Source organism: Grampus griseus, assembly GCF_964374135.1.
Source record: "Grampus griseus genome assembly, chromosome: 1".
Taxonomy (NCBI): domain Eukaryota; kingdom Metazoa; phylum Chordata; class Mammalia; order Artiodactyla; family Delphinidae; genus Grampus; species Grampus griseus.
Window position 1 is genome coordinate 11,277,115 of NC_139017.1, and position 20,437 is coordinate 11,297,551.

The 20,437-nt window shown below is 33.3% G+C and overlaps 1 protein-coding gene across 3 annotated transcripts in view; it reads left to right on the plus strand.

The window, feature by feature from the left end:
• Window positions 1-20,437, plus strand: part of BRINP3 (BMP/retinoic acid inducible neural specific 3) — a gene marked incomplete at both ends in the record, with an annotated part of 396,299 nt that overhangs the window by 159,069 nt on the left and 216,793 nt on the right. For 2 of the 3 annotated variants that reach the window (XM_082672168.1, XM_082672169.1), the window contains one exon: window positions 16,887-17,077. The exons of the other annotated variant lie outside the window; for it this stretch is intronic. In XM_082672168.1, the coding sequence (XP_082528294.1) occupies window positions 16,887-17,077 (191 nt within the window). The remainder of the gene's footprint in view (window positions 1-16,886; window positions 17,078-20,437) is intronic. 3 annotated transcript variants of the gene reach the window in all.

Consider the following 20,437-nt stretch of genomic DNA (forward strand, 5'->3'; position numbering starts at 1 on the left):
CTTCACAAAAGCTAATTTCAAATGGATCTCAGACTTAAATGTAAATGCAAAAGTATAAAACTTCTAGAAGATAACATAGGAGAAAAAAACCTAGCTGTTCCTGGGTTTGGCAATGACTTTTAGATACAACACCAAAAGGATGATTCATGAAAGCAATAATTCATAAGGTGAACTTCATTAAAATTAAAAACCTCTGCTATGCAAAAGACAATGTCAAGAGAATGAGGAGACAAGACCCAGAGTGGAAAAAAAATTTGCAAAAGACACATCTGATAAAGGACTCTGATCTGAAATATGCAAAGAACTCAAAATTCAACAATAAGAAAGCAACCTAATAGTAAATAAATAAATAAAGCAAATAAAGCAAATAAATAAATAAAGCAAGCAATTAATAAATGGGCCAAAGTTCTTAACAACCATCTTACCAAAGAAGATATACAGATGGCAAATAAGCATAAGAAAAGATGCTCCACATCATGTGTCATCAGAGAAATGCAAATTAAAACAACAATGATACCCCTACACATCTATTAGAATAGCCAAAATCCAGAACAATGGCAACGTTATATGACGGCAAGGATGTAAAACAATGGGAACTCTAATACATTGCTTGTGGGAATGCAAAATGGTTCAGGCACTCTGGAAGTCAGTTTGGCAGTTCCTTTAGAAAACTAAACCTACTCTTACCATATGATCTAGCAATTGTACTAGGTATTTACCCAAAGGATTTCAAAAGTTATATCCACAGAAAAACCTGTACCCAAATGTTTATAGCAGCTTTATTCATAATTGCCAAAACTTGGAAGCAACTAAGATGCCCTTTGGTAGGTATGGACATCCGGACAATGGAATGATTTTCAGTGCTAAAAATAAATGAGCTACAAACCATGAAAAGATATGGAGGAAACTTAAATGCGTATTACTAAGGGAAAGAAGCCGATCTATAAAGGCTGCATCCTATATGTTTTCAAAGCTACAGCATTCTGGAAAACACAAAACTATGGAGACAGTAAAAAGTTCTACGGTTGCCAGGTGTTGTTGCAAACAGGGATGAATATGCAAATCTTTGAGTGTTTTCAAGACAGTGAAAATACTGTAGTGGTGAATACGTATCATTATACATTTGTCCAAACATAAAGAATGTACACCCAAAGTGAACCTTATATGAACTGTGGACTTTGGGTGATTATAATGTGTCAATGTAGGTTAATCAGTTGTAACAAATGTACCTCTCTGGTGAGTGATGTTGATAATGGAGGGGGGCTATGCGTGTGTGGAGCTAGGGAATACATAGAAAATCTCTGTACCTTTCCCCAATTTTGCTGTGAACCTAAAACTGCCCTAAAATATGATAAATTCTTTAGCAAAATCCCAATGGATTGGGTAGCAGTAAATGATAGGGAAAGAGAAAAAAGAATTGTGAACTTAAAGACAGAACAAAAGACATTGTCTTATCTGAATAACTATATATAGTTATATATTGCTTCCCCCAAACAAAAACAAATAAATTCAACATAAATAAACAATAACAAAACACAATGAACAGAGCCTCAGAGATCCATGGGACTATAACAAAATATCTAACATTTATGTCACTGAAATCCCAGAAGGTAGATGGCAAGGAGGAAAAAGAACTCAAACAAAGAACACCTTATCAAGTTTGTCAAAAAACATAATCCCTCTGATTCAAGAAACTGAAAAATCCTGAATAGGGAAATGTAGAGAAATACCTACTAAGCCACATCATATCAAACTTCTGAAGGCAAAAGAGAAAGAAAAAAATCTTCAAAGCAACAAGAAAATAATAACACCATACTAGGGGAAATTCAATTTAAATGCAGATTTCTCATTAGAAAAAATGGAAGCTGGAAAGAAGTGGCAGAACATTTTTTTCAAGTGCTGGAAGAAAAGAACTGTCAACCCAGAATTCAATATCTACTCGAAATCTATTCAATTGTTAGGAATAAAAGGAAAAATCAAGACATTCTCAGATTAAGGAAAATGAAGAGATTTTATTGCCATAAAATGTAATCTAAAAGAGAGTTCTCTAAATAGGAATAAAATGATAAAAGAAGGAACCTTGAAACATTAAGAAGGGGAAAAAATAAGAGTAAAAATGGGTAAGCACAAAACATTTTCCTTCCCATTTTTTATATTATTTTTGAATTATGAAATAAAAATTATAACACTGGTTCAAAATAAATTTGAACAAACATTTAAGACAATTTTATTATAAATGGGGAAGAGAAAAGGAAATAGAAGTATGGTGTCTATGCTTGAATGAAATGGTAAAATGTTGATTAACACCAGTAGACCATTGTTAGTTACGTATATAAAATGTAGTATGCTAAAACTCGCAAACAAACAAACATGATTTAAAAATGGGCAAGGGACTTAAATAGAAATTTCTCCAAGGAAGATACAGAAATGACCAATAAGCATATAAAAAGATGCTCGACATCACCAATCTTTAGCTAAAAGCAAATCAAAACCACAAGATATTACCTCATTCCCATTAATGTAGCTACTATTTAAAAAAAATCACAGAATAGCAAGTGTTAAGTGACGATGTGGAGAAATTAATAAAACCCTTGTGCACCGTTGGGAGAACTGTAAACTGCTGTAGCTGCTGTGGGGAAAAAAAATGGTAGTTTCTCAAAAATTTAAATATAGAATTGCCATATGATCCAGTAATTACCTTTGTGGATACCAAATGAATTGAAAGTAGGTAGGGTCTTGAAGAGATAGTTGTACACTATGCTCATAGCAGCATTATTCACAATAGCCAACCATGGTAGCAACCTAAGTGTCCATCAGTGAATGAATGGATAAATAAAACATGCTGTATACAAACAATAAAATATTAATCAGCCTTACAGAGGGAAGAAATTGTGACACAGGCTATAACATGAATGAATCTTAAGGTAATTGTTCTAAATAAAATGCCAGTCACAAAAAGACAAATACTGTATGATTCCATTTATACGAGCTATCTAGAGTATTCAAACTGATAGAAAAAGAAAGTGGAATTGTGGTGCCCAGGGTATAGTGTTTAGTGAGAAATGAGTTTCAGTCTTGCAACCACTTAACACTACTAAACTGTGTACTTTAAAATGGTTATGATGGTAAATTTCATTTTGCCACAACTTAAAAGAAAAAGAAAATATTTTCCCGTGTCATTTTCAGAGATATATTTATATCCTCATGGTTAATTAAAAATATTTGTGACTCTCTGGCAATGTGCCTTTCCTCTCATCTGGCTGCTTATTGTTATAACTCTGAGTCTTTAGTGAGGCTGGTTGAATTGATGATTAATTTCTTAGACATACCATCCCTGTAACAGATTCATATATTAATCTTTTCTGAATATATTTTGAACTATCCTTCTATATGACTCACATAGATGTATTATCTCATCCACATAATTTATTGGATTTGTCTGTTCATATATCTATCTCTCCTATTAAATTGCCCATCCCTCAAAGGCAAAAAAATTAATACACAAAGCAGTCAATAATAAATAGTACACAAAAACGTGTACTCAAAATAACTATAGACACATCAGAATGAAGTTCTAAAAACTATTTAAGTAACCTACAAAAAGATAGGAAAGAGAAAACATAAAAATGAAAAGCAGAGAGACAAAATAAAAAATAAAAATAACTAAGCCCCAAAATATCAATAATTGCATTAATTACAAATGGTATAAGTATTCTAATTAAAAGACAGAGATTGGCTGAATGGACCACAAAACACAAGCCAAATGTAGATTGTCTATGATAAACCTCACTTCAGAATGATAAAAGAATAGAAAAATATCATGCAAACATTAATTAAAATAAAGCAGTAGTATCCATTAAAATCAGATAAAGTAAGATTCAAAACAAGGAAATCATAACAAACAAAGAACTGCCTAATGTAATCAGAAAGCAATCCAGTATGAAGACATATTAATCTTAAATGTGTGTCCACCAAAAGACCAGGCTACAAGATATGAGAAACAAAAACTAATAGAAATGAAGGAATAGAAAAATCCACAATTATAGTTGGAGATTTCAGTGTCTCTAATCAATTGGTAGAGCAACTAGACAAAAAAATCAGCAAGAATATAGAAAAACTTAACACCACTATTAACCAATAGAATATAATCATTTATTTAACCCTTTACTGTAAAACAGCCCAGTACAGATATTCTAGTACTCATGGAACATATAATAAATAGAAGATCTCCTCAATCATAAGATAAACCTCAACAAATTTGAAAGAATTATAATTGTACAGTGTTTTTTTTTGATCATAATGAAATCATACTAGAAATCAATGACAAAACAATATGAAAAATTCCAAACGGGAACTAAATCACATACTACTAAATAAACTGTGTGTTAAATAATAAATCTCAATATAAACAAAAAATACTTTGAACTAAGTGAAAAGAAAAATACAAAGTATCAAAAATTATAGTACACAGTTTAAGTGATACTGAGAGAGAAATTTATAGCACAAACTGCTCACAATAGTAAAGGGAAAAAAATTGCATACCAACAATAAAAAGACCTCAAAAAAGAAAAGCAAAATAAACCCAAACAAAATTTTTAAAAATAGAGACAATAGCACAAATCAATGATTAAAAACAGAGAAACAATAGACTGAATTAGTAAAACATGCAGGTTCTTTGGAAAAATCAATTAAATTGGCAAAACTCTAGGGAAAAAAACAGAAGACACAAACTACCAATATCAGGATTTAACAGTGATTATCACTACAGACCCTATGGATATCAAAATGATAATAAGTGAATGCAATGAATAACTCTACACACATACAATTGACAACTTAGATAAGATGGACCAAGTCTTCAAAAATACAAACTTTCATAGAACACCTACTATAAAAGATTTAATTTTACTAGCCCTATGACTATTAAAGAAATGGAATTTTTAGTTTTAAAACTCCAGATAAATAGATCTCTAGGCTCAGATAATTTCACTGCAAAACTCTACTAAATATTTAAATAAGAATTAAAATTAATTCTGCACAGTCTCTCTCAGAAAATAGGAGAGGAGGAACACATACCAATTTATTTTTATCACCCAAGTGTTACCTGATATCAAAACCAAAAAGAAAAAAAAAATGAACAAAAAACAGCTCCAAAGTAGAAAACTATAGACCAATCTCTTTCATGAATATTGATAAAAGTTTATTGATAACATCTGAGTAAATAGAATTCAGCAATATGTAAAAATAATTATACATAAACGAAAAAGTGGGGTTTATTCCAGTGTTGCAAGGCTAGCTCACCATTTGAAAATTAATAAATATAATCCACCACATTAACAGGATAAAAAAAAAGATGATCACGTCACTTGATGAAGATAAAGCATTTAACAAAATTAAACTAGGCATGGACATCCATCCACTCTAAGCTCTTCTACTCAATATATTGCTGGAAATTCTATCCAGTAAAATATGGCAATAAAAGAAAGTGAAAATTCTACAGATGAGAAAAGAAGATATAAAACTGTCACTGTCTGCAGATGACATAATTGTCTACATAGGAAATTCCAAGAGACTCTACAAAACACTTCCAGAATAAAGAAGTTTAATAAGTTTGTAGGATACAAGATAAACATTCAAGAATCAATTGCGTTTCTAAGCTAGCAAAGAACATATCGACACCAAAATTAAAAATACAATATCATCTACAGTCATTCAAAAAAAAGGAAATACATAGGTGCAAATCTAAAAAATCACTACAGGTCTGTCATGCTGACAACTACAAACTTATGATGGTGACTGAGCAATTAAAAACCACTTTTATATATCCATTTTCATTTGTTTCTCTTAATCCTCTATTGCTGAGATGGAAACACTTTTTGTTTTCTCCTTTCAAAATGATATAAATCTTTTATTTTTCCTTTTGTTTGCTCTCATTTTTCCTCTGTAGTGTCCTTAGTTTTACCCCACCCACACTCTTCTCTGATTCTAGGAAATTTTCTTTAGATACTCCCTTGATTATTGTTTCACCGTTTTATTTTCTATTTTCTTTGGTCACATGGAGTGACTCTCCATGATAAGTTTTTAGGTTCATCAGTATTTTAGACCTGTTTATTCACTTCCTTTTCAGAGTCAATAATGAAGTGATAATATAATCATCCAAAGATTATATTTCACTGGTTGTTATATTTCCCAAAGTACTGTCTTTCACTGTCATCGCTGGTATATCCTTCATTATGCCCTTTCATTTTTTAAAAAAATGTCTTTTCTCTTTTAACAGTTTTCCCCCTGAATCCTTCTCAGTTGTTCTTCATCTATAGGTGTGTTAGCACTTTAACTGAATATAGCTTGTTTATTTACTTTGCACTAATTAGGCTGCACATCTGATTGGTTCTTTCTGCTGTGATTAACCGTTCTTTCCAGATATTTTCAGTATTTGCATAAGGTTTTTCTCAAAGTGTTCTGTACTACTCAGTAGTCCAGTGACCTGTTTTTTTTAAGCAAACTTTGAGGAGGAGACATCATTTATTTTGTTAAGAATCAATTGATTATATTTATGAATTTATTTTTTTCTACATGCATATTTTTCATTACAAGTAGTTCCAGTAAATGGATGAGACATAATATCCCCATGGTGGAATAACACTCTTTGTGATGGAGTACCTCCCTTTGTGTTCGGTGATGTTAACGTTTTATCATGGAATCTAAGCTTCCCTGTGGGTTTACAGTACTTCATCCTTCTCTGGAATCCTTCTTACGCATTAGAGACATATTGGCAACCGTCAGCTTAGTGATTTTTTGATGTAACAGATTTTTCCCATCATTTTCCCAATTTCATCCTTGAATTCCCTCATCACAGCTGGGTGATCCCGTCGAAGAATCTCTTTTCTTTCTCACCATCTGAGACTCACTCTGAGACTTTTATTCTCTGTACTCTGAGGCTGGAGTTTGGACTGTACTATATCACTTATGAAAGCAATTAATCGTAAACCTCTTTAATCATTCAGTTCCTACAATTCTACCGCCCTCTTCTGAGAAATGTGAATTAGTCCCAAGCGTTCTTTAGCTCCTTCTACCAAACAGATATTTACATTCTGTATTTCTTGGATGACTGTTTAGTCAGGACAATAAAGGATTAATCTATAGTCAGTATTTTGTTTCTATTATAATAATTTATATTAATATTTCTCACATTCCTCCCCATTTTATTGATAAACTTCTCCCAACTTCCTTCCTTTCCACCATTCTCTCTCTCTCTCTCTATATATATATATTTCTATCTCTTTCCCTCTCTTTCACCATATGCTCCCTTTTACAATCCCTACACACACAAGTATCATGCATTACTATTAAAATCCACCTTTCAAAGTTGCTGTTAATCTATAAAGAAGTTAAGTTCATTACTTTTGGTGTCAAATTCCCTGGATTCAAGCTATTGTTAGGTATACATCCTTAGAGAAATAATTTGCACCAAAACCCTCTCATGTGCCAAAAGAGATAAGAAGAGCATATATACCTCACAGTGCAATAGTTTAAATGAATGAGTCACTTTAAACACAAGTCTAATTTAACTATCATTTCAAATTCCATCTTGAGGTAAATGTTACTTGACAATCAAAATTTCAAATAATATGAAAATTTTTGCCAGTCAGACTTTAAACTTATTGCCTGTTAAAACTTATATTTTAATGTTTTTAGGAAAAAAACTTGTCAAAGTATATATTATATATTTATCTATCCCCTAGCAGTATGGAATTTGAGTTTGTACAGTGTCTTTCCCTTGCCTTTAGGCTGACACAGATACGAAAGATTGAAGATCCTCTTATAACTGATAGCAGGACTCCTCTCCCCGAAGTGCATTAGCTAATGGAGGCTGTGAGCCCCAACTCTGTAGATTTCACTGTACTCACAGACAATGGTAGCTTTTTTTTCAACATTCAAATATATGTTTCGACTTTTAGTAGGAGTAGGTTTTTACCTAGTCCTTAGTGATTCTCAATTTAAAGCAAATAGTTAACTCCTAACCACCTCTAGTCACTTGTACACTCAAAGAGCCCAACTGAAAAATGAATTCGTCCAATGAGCTTGGTTTTCTGTGAACTTTAGCCAGGGCGTGGGCTCACAAGTCAGAAACTTCAGCCTTTTTCTTTCTTAGGTGGTTACTTCATTTTAGCTCACATGATAACATCCACTCCTTTGTTGTTTCAGTATGTATTTATTGAGTGACTACTATGGATCATGTATCTGAGTCTTAAGAATACATAGTTGTAAAAAGAAGACATAATCCATGTCTATGTGGAGCTTATTATATAATGGAAGAGGCAGACATTAATTGAATAACCACACAGATAAATATATTAACTACTAGGAAGGAAAAGAATACTCTGCTATGAATACATAGCAGAATTAGTTGGAGACAGGGTTGGCAGAGCAGAGAAGACAGCAATTTCCCCATGTGTTATTGATGTCTTTGAAGGGTTATATAGTGGGTGATATTCAACTAATATCTTTTTTAAAATTTTTATTTATGTTGGAGTATAGTTGATTAACATTAACATTGTTGTGTTAGTTTCAGGTGTCTAGCAAAGTGATTCAGTTATACATATACATGTATCTATTCTTTTTCAAATTCTTTGCCCATTTAGGTTATTACAGAATATTAAGCAGAGTTCCCTGTACTACACAGTAGGTGCTTTTTGGTTATCTATTTTAAATATAACAAATTTATTTTATATGAATTCCAAGCATAGAAGACAGGAGGACTAAGTGCCTGTCAGATAATATGTTTCAATTTGTAATCCATAGACTGACAATAATATCCAGAGAAAAGTAACATTACCAGTTTACGTTTCAAAAGCTTTTTGTGTGTAAAGTGGTATTTTGACAACTCAAGCCTGACTCAAACTGAAAGGTTATAATTTAGGGAATGAGTAATTTATACCTTGTAAAATTAAAATTATACATTTTTCTGAAAATTTATTTTGTCATAAAACACCATATCCAGCCTCTCTACGACATGTGGATTTGAAAGACATAAAGTTGAAATAAATTGTATGTATCTTAAAACCTGTGACCTACTACAACACATTTTTATTTTCCTTAAAAATCATAACATTTAAAAAGAGTTTTCTTTAAGATATTTTAAACTTACTACAGGAAAAATATTCTATTAAATTGAGTTACTATTACTTAAATATAATTTTTATTATGGAAAATTTTCATTAAAAGATTAACAATTTGTATTCACTGTCTCTAAACATTTAGTTACTCTAAAAAAAGTCCTTGATCTTTCCTTTTTGGAGGCAACTTGAAGGTTATTTGAAATTAAGAAGTATATGAAGTTTTGATTTATTGCAACGTCAGATATTTAATTGGTTAGCCACATTGTCATAATTCATGATTTATAAATATTTGTCCCAATGTTTACGGTAGACGTTGTACCATTATAAAGAAATCTCAATGAAATTATTGCTTAAATGTTTAAAGAAATTATCAAATGCAGATTAATTTTTCATTAGCAGGTAACTATTCTTTTGGCATTTATTCTTACTGATGAGCATTTAATTTATTAATCTGTGCCTGGACCAAGAAAAACAGTTTGCAGATTCTTTGAGTGTGGCTCTATTTAAAAATTCTTTTGTTAATTTTACTCATTAATTTCACTAAAGCTTATTACTTTGATCTATCTAGCTAGCTATCTTTATTCACATTGACATCCTGGGACAAAAATCTGTGACTTCACAAGTGTACACACACCAAAATGTGGTGTACACACCAAAATTCTGTGCACCAAGGAGCACAGAAGTAAACTGTGCTCCTTGCACTATTTTAGTTAATTGCTACAAATTTTACTTCTTTAAAAACTCTACAGAGTCAGTATTATTGGACGTACACTTATAAATGGAATGACTTTACATCAGTGAGGTTAAGAACTTGCCAAAATGTAATCAGCTTTGAATTTTGTGAACTGAATTGGTGAGGATGAGATTTGAAACTTTAGCTATCTGACTCCTAAATCCAGTCTCCTTTGGAAAACTAACATTATCTAGCTCCCTAAAATATTTAAATTTATGTAAGAAGTGTAAATTTTTCAACTTAGTAACCCAAATAAATAATTAATTTTTTAATTATAAATTTCAAAAAGAGACATTTTTATTTGTTTATTGCTTTTTTTCACAGGGAATCAGAGTAGACATTTTATTTTAGCTCAGTTGTATTTGTCTCTTAGCTTATCTACACTGATCAATAATTACCAAATCTGTATAATTATATGAATGTGATTGAGGAATAATTGTGATGAGTTGTAATAGATGTTAAAACTATACTTCCAAAATTTAGAAAGAAAAGCTTTTGCTTGTTAAATAATTCCCTCTCTCCTCAATTTAGAAAGTAATTCATTGACAGCATGTATGTATATTTTTTACATCAAAACTTTTGCTAACACCTCTTCAAAGGAGTGATTTAATTTAAAAATGGATAATAAATCTCTATTTTATTTATATATATATATATATATATATCTGCAAGGATATAAGCATGTGGTACCGTTATAGTCCTATGAAATGAATTACCTTTGGGAATAATGACAGTAACTATGACAATTGAATTCTGTGGTATTTCCCTTAAAATTTCATTTAAACCCCTATTTATTAAACTACAGAAAATTATTTAAAGCTATGTAAGATAAAATTAAATCACTTTCTGTTATTTCATAGCCCTAAAAATTTAACATATTTTAAGAATTAAAAATATACATTAGTAGCCATAAACCAGACCATTCATTAAAAATTCTCAGTAACCCCACTCCAATCTTATATATTCAATAATATAGTCAAGAGGCTACAGCTACAATGAATTCTTGTTGCTTTACTGGGTTGGGCAATGTTTTGTTGCAATAATGCTAATTTGTCTTCTCCATTCTCCTCTGAATTTGGCGGCTCATTCAAAACACAATAGTCATTAATGATGCTTCTCAAAATCCTGCATGTTAACATTTCACAAATGTCATATTTGTGATTGTGCCTTTCTTCCATTTTTTTTTAAAATAGATTCATTCTTCTAAATTCCTAGCTTCACACCAAAATACCTCCCAAGCTTTAAGAGCCCTGCTACTGCTACTGTTAAATAAAAAAAAAAAAAACATATTAGTGTATTAAGGGGCAGGAGGGTGAAAGAGAGTGGATTCTCTACCCTGCTAACTGCTCAGCATTTAGCTGCTTTTAAAAAACTGCCTTCAGAGCTACAGCTATTCAGGTCATTAGGAACATTTCCCTTGTTCTGGCCAAATGGAAAACAGCATCATTTGTGAGACGTGGAAGTGCTACAGAAAGAACGTTAAAAGAGCCAATTTTATATATAACAGTTACACATAATAGAATTATGGGGGGATTGTATTGATTATTAATGGCATTTCTTAAGAACAGTATGACTTTACAGATGTAATTAGAAAGTTATTACTACTCTAAAGATTGGCAATTCAATTTATAATTCTTAGGCTGGATTTGTTCACAGATTAGTGCTTGGGTAATATATTTTGTTTTAATATTTTGTTGTGTCTGCAAGTGTTAATGAATATTGACAGAATTAAAATTGCAAGCCAACAAGTGTAGTATTGTGAAAAGTAATGTAATAAAAACTTTTAGGGCTTTACACAAACAACTTTATTTAGTGTTAAGTTAGCAGTTAAAGATAAGCCTTTTCAGCAAATGCGTCGTCTGATTTTATCAATATTTTTATGTTGCCTTTCCTTTGGTAGTGAGTCCAAAATATGTAATATCAACAGTGGCAGATTCTGTATTTTTCAGGAACCAAGTATACATGTGTAATTTTAAAGAAATCATGGTAGTTAATATATTTCAAATATACTGAGTACATTTATGCATTCACACAGAATTTAAATACAAATAAGGAAGGTCAGTGGCAATGTGGCAATGATGTAACCGTTATTTAAATGGACTTTGTTGATGTCATTCTGGTTTTCCAACCTTTTTTATGAGATGCGTGGGGATAAAATTATAATATATATTGTTGTAGAAAAGTAAACATTACGTGGACACGCATAAAAAATGATGCTTGCAAGTCAGAATTTTTAGCAGCAAACATATAACTCTAATCAACTAATGGAGGCTCCTTAGAGCCAAAAAAACATTTTCAAAGCAATGTTCCAGCTGAACTGTTTACAGTCCATTTATGTATTCCACAAAATAGTGGTGATTCTAAAGGGGCTGAGTTAAATTAAACAATGATGATTGTGCTGATTTCATTTAAAGACTTCCAAAGGTTATGATGAGAAGATATTTACATTCTGTGAAGGCTTCAGGTAGAAGGCAGCATTTAGTTAGATACAACAATGTTCTTATTTAATATAAACATAATGCATCTGGATAGACTCCATAGATGCCTTTGGGTAAAATGCTCTCATTATGATAATCATACCAGACAGCATGTTTTCAATTCAGCACTCCATTGCTTTGTTTTTCCAAAATTTAGTGAGTGCGTGGTCTAGTTCCAACTGAAGTAGATCTATTCTTAAGGAAGGAAAAAAAAAAAACTGTGCCCATATGTTTCTAATTTATGTACAACCATTAGTTCCTTTTTGCCTTCTCAAGTTACCCCACAGTCAAAATACTCTACATCAGCCATGGTATACTAGATGACTTTGCTAGAAAGCAAGGAAACCAACTACTAACTCTGTAATCTTGGTAGATTTACATGGCAAGATCTCTTTTTAGTTCATGCTCTTGTTCATCCTAAGAAGCTGCAGGGGTAGTGGTTGAAGGATGGGAACTCGAATCATATTTGCTGATCAAAGTCCCAGGCTGAGGGTCCAGGCTAACCTACATGCTCACACTTTATTGGTCAAAGGAAGCTGCGTGGCCACACGGGTAAATGCAATCATACCTGTGCCCAGGTAAGAGACACAATATTTGTATTCATATCTATGTCCACAGCTCATAGTGTGGTACTTAACTGTCCAGAGATGATTTCCTTTACTTAAAGTGCTCTTATCATCACTTCTCAGGATGATTTCTGTACTAACTAGGCTTTCACCAAAATATATGGAGATTATAACTGTGATCATATATCATTACAATATAAACCAAATGTGAGTGGAAATGAGAGATCTCAGTTCTCAAACCAACATTTTTTTTTTCTACTCAAATTATACTTTTGGGATATACACTATAGAAAGTAAAATATTTTACTTCATTCTTTATATGAAAATATTAAAAAAAAACTAGGAGAAGAATTTTAGATGAAGCTCTGAAAATTAAGAAAACAGGGCTTCCCTGGTGGCGCAGTGGTTGAGAGTCCGCCTGCCGATGCAGGGGACACGGGTTCGTGCCCCGGTCTGGGAAGATCCCACATGCCGCGGAGCGGCTGGGCCCGTGAGCCATGGACGCTGGGCCTGCGCGTCCGGAGCCTGTGCTCCGCAACGGGAGAGGCCACAGTAGTGAGAGGCCCGCGTACCGCAACAACAACAAAAAAAAAAAAATTAAGAAAACAATTTGCTATGGTTACTAACAATCCTGTTTTTTAAAATCCATTCATTCAGTTAGTTAGTTGATTGGTTGATTTAGTTATAGTCTTAGTTTGGTGATACTTCCGAAGAGTTTGTCCTTTACTTTTGGTGTTGCATGACAGAGAGGATAAATTAACCAGATGGAGTGGCAAAGTGTTTTGTCCCAATGAAATGTCAAAAGGTGAATTGAGACCACAAACTTAATTGAGGTTAACATACTGCGGTAATAAAAAGCACCTGATAGATGAAGAAAGCTCCCTGGAAGGTTGTCCATAGTCTTAGGCTCTTTATAGCCTTCTGAAGTGTGTGAATATAAGGGAAGAGAAAACATATTCGAAGTGAGTTAGATTAGCAACATTTATATCAAGGAATTGGGCAGAGGGGTTGTGCTCAATAAGCTACTGGCCTACTTGTATTTTTGCATATAAAAATATTGTAAAGCCATTGAATTGCAATTTATTCATTCATATTATACTTCACTTAGTATAATTTTGGAACCCTTGAGGTCAGAGGTTTTCTTCTATTCATCTGTATTACTACCAAGATATCTGGTAGTTATGACAATAAGTAGCAAACCATTAATAAATTTTCTTGTTAAATTAATGTTATAAGCTGATTTCAGAATATGATGTAAATTTGTTCTAGCTCTTTCATATTACATCCATTCTGTGTCAAATTTAAGAGGAACAAACTAAATAAAGTTGCAAATATTTCAAGTCAGAATAGATCATGGGTTGGTACTGATTGCAGGTTGGTATTATATATTTACAAATTGTTAAAAAAATAAAGGAGGCTAGAATGGCACTCTCCCAATATGTAGTTACCCACAGCCATCTAGCAAGAAGTACTCAGCAGTTTAGAGAGAGTTTGTATGGGTTGTAAAATACCACCACTGATAATCTTCTTGGTTACTTAAGTCCAATTACTTCACTTAGCAACTCACATTTTAAGTTATGAAAATATACATATGAGTTTATAAATTTGGTAATTTAAACCATTGAAAAAGATATACCACAACTTTAGGTTCAAGCTATGTTACTATCCCTTGATAAAATTATAAAGTTTTTTCAGCAAATAAAAAAGTAAATATTTGAGGGAAAAGTTTGGAAATTAATGAGCAGCTATTATTTAGATCATGGTTTAATAAACAACTTCTTAGAAGCATTGTATTACTATATACCTTATATTCACAAAATACTAAAACTTAAATATTTTATTTTAAATGCTCTCCTTCACAGTTTTGAATATGTATTTACATATATATCGAACACACACATGCACAAATACATTCAGGTAAATTTCTTACAAGATGAAAAGACAAAAAATTACTGATACCAATTAAGTTTGGAACAATAACAATGACATTCTTACTCTCTTCTGAGGAAATAGGAAGTAATAAATCCAGTATAGTATCTCTAAAAGCCCAAGATTTACTGAAAAGAGAGCACTCTGAGTAAATTTTAAAAACAACACACCAAATTACCTAATCAGTAGTTTTCTTCAAAGTATGTTCCCAAGAATAGCAGTACTGGCATTGCTTGTTGAAAATGCAAACTCTTGACCCCACCCGAGGCCTCATGTGTCAGAAACTCTGGGGTGGAGTTTCCAGGTGATTCTGGTAGGTGCTGACATTTGAGAACCATTGGTAGAATAAGACTATTCAAAACTGTTTGGATCAGCTGATTTGCAGAGGTAATAGCGAGAGTTTCTCAATGAAGGAAACACTAAGTTGACTTATTTTCAGGCCAAGGCCTTACCTAGATTCTTTAGTGAATCTTATCTTATAATTAACTTCCAAAAGACTGGATGGATTGTGTGGCTGCCAGATGTGTGTCACAGGAACAAGTTATTCATGGCAAGCGACTCTATCAGGGGCATGGTTCTTGGTCCTGGAAGTATTTACTGTTTTTCCTTATTCTGTGTAAATCTATTCGGTGCTTCCCCACATCTAGCCTCTTTTATTTTACCTTTAGAGACTGAGTATCAAATACCACCTCTCCAGAGTTGCCCTCTCAGGTCACTTAAAATAAAATAGGGCCATCCTGTCCACAGCCCTACGGCCCATCACAGCAGTCTGTTTGTGTTAGCTCTCAGCCCTTGTCACAATCTGGATGTTTTTAAAATTTAACTTAACATCTTTATTTTATTTATTTTTAAAACTTTCTCTAGAATGTGAACTCCATGCAGAGTCTGGTTCACAGATGTATCTATCATGCACCTTTTTGTGGTGCATTCCAGGAATATTTTGGAGGCAAAAATATAAATAAGTATGGCAAGTATTTATACAATATTTAATCAACATTTTATTTGCTAAGTAGTAACAGTTAAATTACACACGTAGGAGTGTCTAAATCTAGTAGAGGGAAGTCTTCTCTGTGGAAGGTATTTGAGATTTTATCAGACCGCTCCTCAGAAAAAAATCTGTATGGTTGATATCAGGCAATCCAGTTCACCATAGTTATTTTCTAAATTATTATTAGGTTGACTTTAACTTAATGTAAGTGTATACATTTTTTATACATAAATTTTTTATAATCATATTTGCTACTTCTCTAATTTGACCATATCCACCTTAAAAGTTATTTTGCATCTTGAGTAATTACTAATTAAGTTGAATTGGGGCTTCAAATTATGTTGTAAACAGTAATTATTATAAAAAAACGGTTTTTCTTTGGATCATATTTTAAAAAATTCTTCTACAGTGCCTTAGTATTCTTGAGGTTTGACAAGTTCCCACTCTAAAGTGAATAGAAAATTATCATTAATGAAAATAAATTTATTCTTTTTTCAATTTCCATTGGAAAATGGTAAAATATTACTTTAGTTTCCCTTTTAAAAAATAATTCTACATTAATATTCTATACATAATGAAATCTTTTGTTTGTTTGTTTGTGGTACGCGGGCCTCTCAGTGTTGTGGCCTCTCCCGTTGCGGAGCACAGGCTCCGGACGCGCAGGCTCAGCGGCCATGGCTCACGGGCCCAGCCGCTCCGCGGCATGTGGGATCTTCCCGGACCGGTGCACGAACCCGTGTCCCCTGCATCGGCAGGCGGACTCTCAACCACTGCGCCACCAGGGAAGCCCTGAAATCATTTTTATGAGTACATTTTTCCTTTGGAAAAAAAATAGTGGAGTCTGTTGCTTTAAGTGGTTTATTTTTTCTCTCCATGACTTGGTTTCAGGATATTCACTCCAGCTACATAAATTCTAAATATTGCTTCTCCTACTTACTCATAGCACATGAAGTATTATGACAAACAAGAATCATTGTAATGTAGTGACCCCAACGAAACTATCAAGTGAACTTTTCAAATGAAAACATTCAGATAGATTATGTATTTACGAATAAAAATAAATTTGCTTTTCAGGGAGTTTGGCCGCTGGAAAGTAAATAACCTTGCAGTTGAGAGAAGAAATTTCCTTGGCTCCCCTCTGCCTCTTGCCCCTGAATTCTTCCGCAACATAAGACTTTTGGGACGTCGACCTACCCTTCAGCAAATCACAGAAAACCTTATCAAGAAATATGGGACACATTTCTTGCTATCTGCTACTCTGGGAGGTACGACTCTTTGAAAATATTTGTGCCTGTGTGTGCTTGTGCATAAAACTGTATAAGTCAAGGAAAAGTGTTGATTCATCCAAATCACTGCAGTTTGAATAATCCTAAATTTCATTCATTAACTTTTAATCAAAACATTTATTGAGCTATTACTAAATATCTTGTATGGTGATCACAATGATGAGGTAGAGGATTTTCACTTAGTTTCTGCCTGAAAGCAATTTACAAACTAATAGCCTCTGTTAAATATAGGCATAGTTATTACACTCCATAATGCAAGGTGATGAGCCGAATTTTGTTTAAAAATTGAATAATAAGCAATCAAGTCACAGCTGGGACTTCAGGTTACAGAGAGCGGGAAAGGTCCCAAAGTAAGTGTTGAAATTCTAAAATTACATTTTTTAGAGCTATTTTAACATTTCTGATTGTAGTTGATATATGATGTGAAGGGAGTAATAAATAAATATCAATGAAGACGCACGATATGAAAGTAGAGATTAATAATGTCACCCTCCTCAATGTGATGTAATACCATTAAATGTGTGTTTTATCATGGTGATGTATAATCCAGTATTTTGAATACACTTAAATGATTTGGGGGGAGATAGTGTGTAATAGGAAGAAAATGACATTTTTCTAAAACTTATAAATACCCCAGAATTCTGTATATTTACTTTTGTGTAGGACTTTAAATAATGTCCAAACATTCCGTTTTAAATAGATCTTACTTTTTCCTATAATAGGAGCAGTGGACAAAATTGGATAGGAATCACCATGAAAACAGTGATTCCCTGCTCCCTTGTCAAGTTTTTCAGTTAAGTTTACTGAAGCTGGGCAGGCTAGTTCATACCAATGGTGAGGTAGTGTGAAAATGCTCTTCATTTTTCCAGTCTTAGAGGATGTGTCTTTTTTTCCATTTACCTGCCAGTCCAGTCTGTCACCAAGTCACGTCAGTTTATTCCTCTAGAATATATCCCGTATCCAACTCTTTCCTGACTTCCACCGCAGTGTTCCTACACCAAGTCACCACCATGTTTCTCTTAGAATATTCCTAAGGTCCATCCTTCACACAGATCTTTTAAACTTGAGTTGGGTCAAATCATTTTCTGTTTTAATTAAAACCTACAGTTAGCCAGTTGAAATGAAATCCAGATGTCTTTCTGTAGTTTCTTAAGGCACCACATGAATGCTCTGACACTGGCTTTCATCTCAGACCTCATCTGTTCTCTCTCCTGATCATGCTTTATGTTTCAGCCACAAGGAAACTTCATATTTTTCTGCTCAAATGTTACTTTCTCAGAGAGACCTTTTCTAATCATCCTACCAGCAACAGTGCCCATAGACAACCAATATTCTCTACTACTTCATGATCTCACTCTGCATTCTTCATAGTATTTATTATTATGTGAAATTTTTTATTTTCTTGAAAACAGGAATCTTGCTTATATTTGTTACCAATTTACTCACGTAGTTATTGTGGATGGAAAATGTCTCCTGCCATATCAGTAAACAAAGCATGTTGCGGCCATCAGGCCAACAGCCACTGCAGCTGCCTCCGACTGTGCACCCTGAGGGGACTCAGGATGGAGAAAAGCAGGACAGTGGCCCTAGATAGTTAAGGTGCATATCAGAGGAATGATTTCAGTGAGCCCAGACTCTTGCATCTTCCCATAAATAGAAAAGCACTAAATTCATTAACTTGAGATGTCCGGTTTTCTTTAATTAACAGCAATCTTTTGATGTTCCACTACCTGCTTTTATTGCAAAACTCCTATATATCCTGGCTCAGCCCTTACTTCTTTGGAGCCATCCCTCAGAGCTCTCTGAGATGCTGTGTTTCGGGCTGAAGTCTTCCATTTTGTCCACCAAATAAAACTTAATTCTCAACTTTTAGGTTGTGAATTTTTTTCAGTCAACGTTATAGTAGTGCTTGGCACACAATAGGTTCTCATTACATACTTGTTAAATGAAAATAAGTGAAACTACACTTTGCTAGGAGGCTGAGGCTGCCCAGTCCACTAGATAAACATCAAAACTCTGAAATGGACAGAGGATAATTGAGATCTAATTCAGGAAGAAGACTGAATGAGAAAGAAAATCCATGGATCCAAAAAAGGTCAGTTAAACAAATAGATGCAGAATTGGAGAGAATCAGGATGAAAGGGAGAGCAGGAGAGCCAGGCATGGAGAGGGTGGAGAAAGAGAGATCCCTGGATAAGCCAAAGAAACAAGTCTGCCATGTAACTCTAAGGAATTAAAGGCCGAAGATGTAGGGGGTTCAAGAGGACACGAAAGGTTAGCTGTGAATATGCACTCTCTCTCCATTGTTTTCCTCCATAAATGAATAATACTAAAATAATGAGATAAAGAGATCAGACAAGCCTGGTGTTGAATCCTGGCTCCTTTTTTTTTTTTTTTTTTAACCAATTGTGAGACTTTAAAAACTGTTAAGTAACTTCACTGATTTTTAGGGGTTTTTTTTAGTTGAAAGGGGGAGAGTAACACCTGTGTGACAAGGCCATGGGAAGATTAGTGTAAGTATAGGAAAATGTCCTTGGCATAAACATGCCATGAATTAATGTTATTGCTATTGTTACTACAGCAGTATGGATAGCAAAACAATGACAAAATATTCCCATAATTGTGAAAACTGATTCTTTGAAAGCTGTGTCTATTTGGCTTAGTATTGACAATGATTATTAATGTAATAAAATCTGAAGTAAAAGTGAAAATTAAATTATTTCTATAACATCTCCTTTTAAAAAGTTCAGTGGTCTTGAAACACATCTAGGTTTCGTTACCATTGTATCAACAATACAGAGTTCCCAGAAGAATTTCAGAGCATGAAATGTATTCTTCAAACAAGAAAGGAAGGAAGGGACAAGGGGGAAGGCAGAAGAGATCAAAAGTACAGATGATTCTCAAGGACATTTTTGTTCCTTAGTAGCAAAATTACGGTGACATTTTGATTTATTTCATTGTTTCCGCATTATGAATGCCACACTGTTGTCTTAAAATACTTTTTGTTTTGCATGTTTTTTGTTTGTTTTTATAAAGGGGGTTTATAAAAACCTTTGTGGTAAATCACTTCTTTGGGTTGATTAATAATGACAATACGCTTTCTCAAAATTGCTTTACTTCAGTTATTTAAAAGTCTAGTTCAAGCAATTTCTTCAATGGTGGGGAGGGGGAAAGAATAGAATTGCCACTCTCACTTGCCTTCTAATCTCTGACCATTCTTTGGATTTAGTGTTCCTGGTATGTTCTATTGGAATTCTCTTTTTGTCTTTAAATGTTACTTATATTTTCCTTCAGGAATCTCTCTGTTGGGTGATGTTAATAATTTAGCTAAAATGCATG